Genomic DNA, 3,381 nt, shown 5'->3' with positions numbered 1-3,381 from the left:
TCCGGGGAATAAAAACTCCGGAGAAAAGTGGGCGGAGTCGGGGGCGGAGCCTAAATTGCAACCCTGGCACGGTTTTGCCGCATGGTTTTTTAGCACATTTGGATGCGGTCATGAGAAAACTACTCGCAAACAGTAGGAGGAGGCATCACAGTAAATAAATAGAAGAAACAATAAGAAAGAATAGTTTACTCGAAAGTTTAGCTTTTTTTAGTTTTGGGTGGGAAACTGGTTTTACTTCACACGCTTCACTTTTCGCAACGTCAAGGATCCCTCCTGCGTTCGTGCACTTTCCAGTTCCTCTGTGTGTTTATGCTAGTGGGTGTTCTTCATCTCCCTTTGGCTCTCTCCTCTCGTTATCAACGGATTTGCCAAAGCTTCTCCCGGGAGGAATTGAGGATTTCAACTAAACAATATATATCTAGACGTAATATACGCAGACGACAGTTGAAATCTGCCGACGGGAGCCAACAAAAAAGCAGTGTAACACGGGAAGGAGATGGGGGCAACTGAAGGGTAATAGAGCATCGGAAGCTCGGAGAGAGAGTTGGGGCGTAGAGCAGCAGCAGGAGTCGCTGCCCGCGGGAGAGAGCATCTCGGGCACCCGCAAATCCTTGCATATTTACTCCTCAAACTCTCTTGTCGTTTCGATTTTATCTTTTTTTCGAAAATTTCGAACTGGAAGTTGCAATATTCGAATTTTGATCTTGAATTTTGAATCATTTTCAGGTTGGGAAAATGGCTCAAATTGTGAGACAGAGTAAATTTCGGCATGTATTCTGTAAACCAGTCAAACATGAAAGTTGTATGTCTGATATTAGGGTATGTTAGTTCGATTTGAACTTTTAAAGAGAATCAGATGTAATTTATGGATGCAAATATTCTCAAAGTATTAGGATCAATATAAAAATTCTGATGTTAGGATCAAGAAAAGAGTTTGGTGATTGACTTTTTTTAAAAACCACATGAATTTTGGATGGGACTCAAAACTTCAAAAACTACAGTAATCCTACTATACCTGAAAAATTACCTTTCTCAGTATATGTTTTTCAAATTTATAACGCATTTTGGATCATTGATCAAACAAATAAATTTTTTAATTGTCTGTCGTTTTAAAAACCGTAAAACCAATAATAAAAGACTCCCCACACTGTCAAGTGTAAGCTTAATTATCTCAATGCCTATGCGAGATATCAAAATTTTGTCAATCGATAACATGTTTTTCATAGTTTTAAAAATATTTTGTCAGTTGACCACTCTTTTATATCTTTTACAGGAAATGAGATATAAGGGCTCAAAGTTGAAAAGTCAACGCTTACAAGCTGAGCTATGCGGTCGGCTCCAGACCTCTTAACTTTGAGTTTATATATCTTTTCTCCTGTAAAAGATATCAAAATGTGGCCAACTAACAAAAATTTGTGATATCTGTTTCAGAAACCGAGATAAATTAGTTCAAAGTGGACGGATTTTTTATTCAAACTTCAAGAGAAACTGAACATCGATTTTCACTGTTTCTGATTGACAAAAGGACACAAATTTTATTATTTTTTTTCTGATAAAAAGATAAATTATTATCTTCATTGAAATATTATAGATCCCAAATTCAATATTAAGCCAATAGACATTAGCCTTTCAAATTTTAATTTTAATACTTCCAGGTAACAGAAATCACTTGGGACTCTCTGTTCTGCGATGTCAATCCCAAATTCATCGCATTCATCAATCGCGGTGCCGGTGGTCCATTCATGGTTATTCCAGTCAATAAGGTATCCATTTCTAATCTTTTACTCCCACATATGCTTCCACTAACGACATGTGTGCTTGTTATTCTTTTCTTCCTTCCCCAGTTTTTCTTATTTTTGTTTTTTCTTCTTTTCGTCACAACACCAGTTATCTAAGGGGTCATTGAACACAAAAAAAGTGAACATTATTGATGATAATGTTTCTTTTTTCAGATTGGCCGTATTGACAAGGACTACCCATTTGTTGATGCTCACAAAGCGCCGTGCCTTGAAGTTGCATGGAGTCCTTTCAATGACAATGTGATTGCGTCGTGTTCCGAAGATACAACTTGTAAAGTCTGGGTGATTCCGGATCGAGGATTGAGCAGAAATCTCTCGGAGCCAGCTGTTGAGTTGACCGGACATCAGAAGAGAGTTAACACCATTGCATGGCATCCGGTCGCCAATAATGTTCTTCTTACTGCTGGTAATTTATGGGGACTGGACATTTTTCTTAGGAAGAAACCGCTGAAAAATTGTAAACTATAAAAATTGATATTTACATAAGGGAAAAGAACTGTCAGTTATAGAATTTTCGGAACGAAAAAAATAGCCGGAATTTGGAAAATGCCAAAAACTGGTTCGGAATGAAATTTTCATTGAAAAATATCAGAAAAATGAGATCAATCTGTAATTTCATGAAATTATGAGATTCTGAAATTCTAAAATTGCGAAAATCTACAAATCTAAAATTCTGAATATCTAAAAATCGGAAAAAGGGAAACTCTGAAAATCTGAAATTTCGAACTTTTTAGATTTTGAAAAACGAATATTCTGAAATTCTGAGATTCTGAAATTCGAAAAACCTGAAAATCCGAAATTCTGAAATTTAGAAATTCTGAAATTCTAAAAATCCGAAATTTTGAAATCCTGAGACTCTGAAACTCTGAAATTCTGAAATTACAAACTTTTGAGATTCTGAGATTCTGAGATTCTGAAATTTTGAAATTTCGAAAGTCAAAAAATCTGCAAATTTGTAATATTGAAATTCTGAGATTCTGAGATTCTGAAATTTAGGAATTCTGAAATCCTGAGACGCTGAAATTCTGAAATCCTGAGACGCTGAAATTCTGAGATTCTGAGATTCTGAGATTCTGAAATTCTGAAATTACAAACTTTTGAGATTCTGAGATTCTGAGATTCTGAAATTTTGAAATTTCGAAAGTCAAAAAATCTGCAAATTTGTAATCTTGAAATTCTGAGATTCTGAGATTCTGAAATTTAGGAATTCTGAAATCCTGAGACGCTGAAATTCTGAAATCCTGAGACTCTGAAATTCTGAGATTCTGAGATTCTGAGATTCTGAGATTCTGAGATTCTGAGATTCTGAGATTCTGAGATTCTGAGATTCTGAGATTCTGAGATTCTGAGATTCTGAGATTCTGAGATTCTGAGATTCTGAGATTCTGAGATTCTGAGATTCTGAGATTCTGAGATTCTGAGATTCTGAGATTCTGAGATTCTGAGATTCTGAGATTCTGAGATTCTGAGATTCTGAGATTCTGAGATTCTGAGATTCTGAGATTCTGAGATTCTGAGATTCTGAGATTCTGAGATTCTGAGATTCTGAGATTCTGAGATTCTGAGATTTTGAGATTCTGCG

The 3,381-nt window shown here is 35.8% G+C and overlaps 2 protein-coding genes across 2 annotated transcripts; one reads left to right on the top strand and one right to left on the bottom strand.

Moving 5' to 3' along the window:
• Positions 1–735: 735 nt before the first annotated feature.
• Positions 736–2,267, top strand: CBG25001 (the record flags this gene model as incomplete). Its single annotated transcript, XM_002648605.1, has 3 exons — positions 736–819; positions 1,656–1,763; positions 1,953–2,267. The coding sequence occupies 3 exons, from the start codon at positions 736–738 to the stop codon at positions 2,265–2,267; spliced, it is 507 nt and encodes a 168-aa protein (XP_002648651.1).
• A 732-nt stretch (positions 2,268–2,999) lies between these two features.
• Positions 3,000–3,335, bottom strand: CBG25000 (the record flags this gene model as incomplete). The annotated part of the gene is made up of 1 exon (XM_002648604.1): positions 3,000–3,335. A coding segment is annotated over one exon (336 nt), but the record flags the coding sequence as incomplete, so codon positions are not given.
• Positions 3,336–3,381: the final 46 nt, after the last annotated feature.

This window comes from Caenorhabditis briggsae, assembly GCF_000004555.2.
Source record: "Caenorhabditis briggsae AF16 supercontig from assembly CB4, cb25.NA_324, whole genome shotgun sequence".
In the NCBI taxonomy this organism is placed as follows: Eukaryota; Metazoa; Nematoda; class Chromadorea; order Rhabditida; family Rhabditidae; genus Caenorhabditis; species Caenorhabditis briggsae.
Note: the sequence above shows the minus strand (reverse complement) of the source record. Positions and strands in the feature narration are given on the sequence as shown.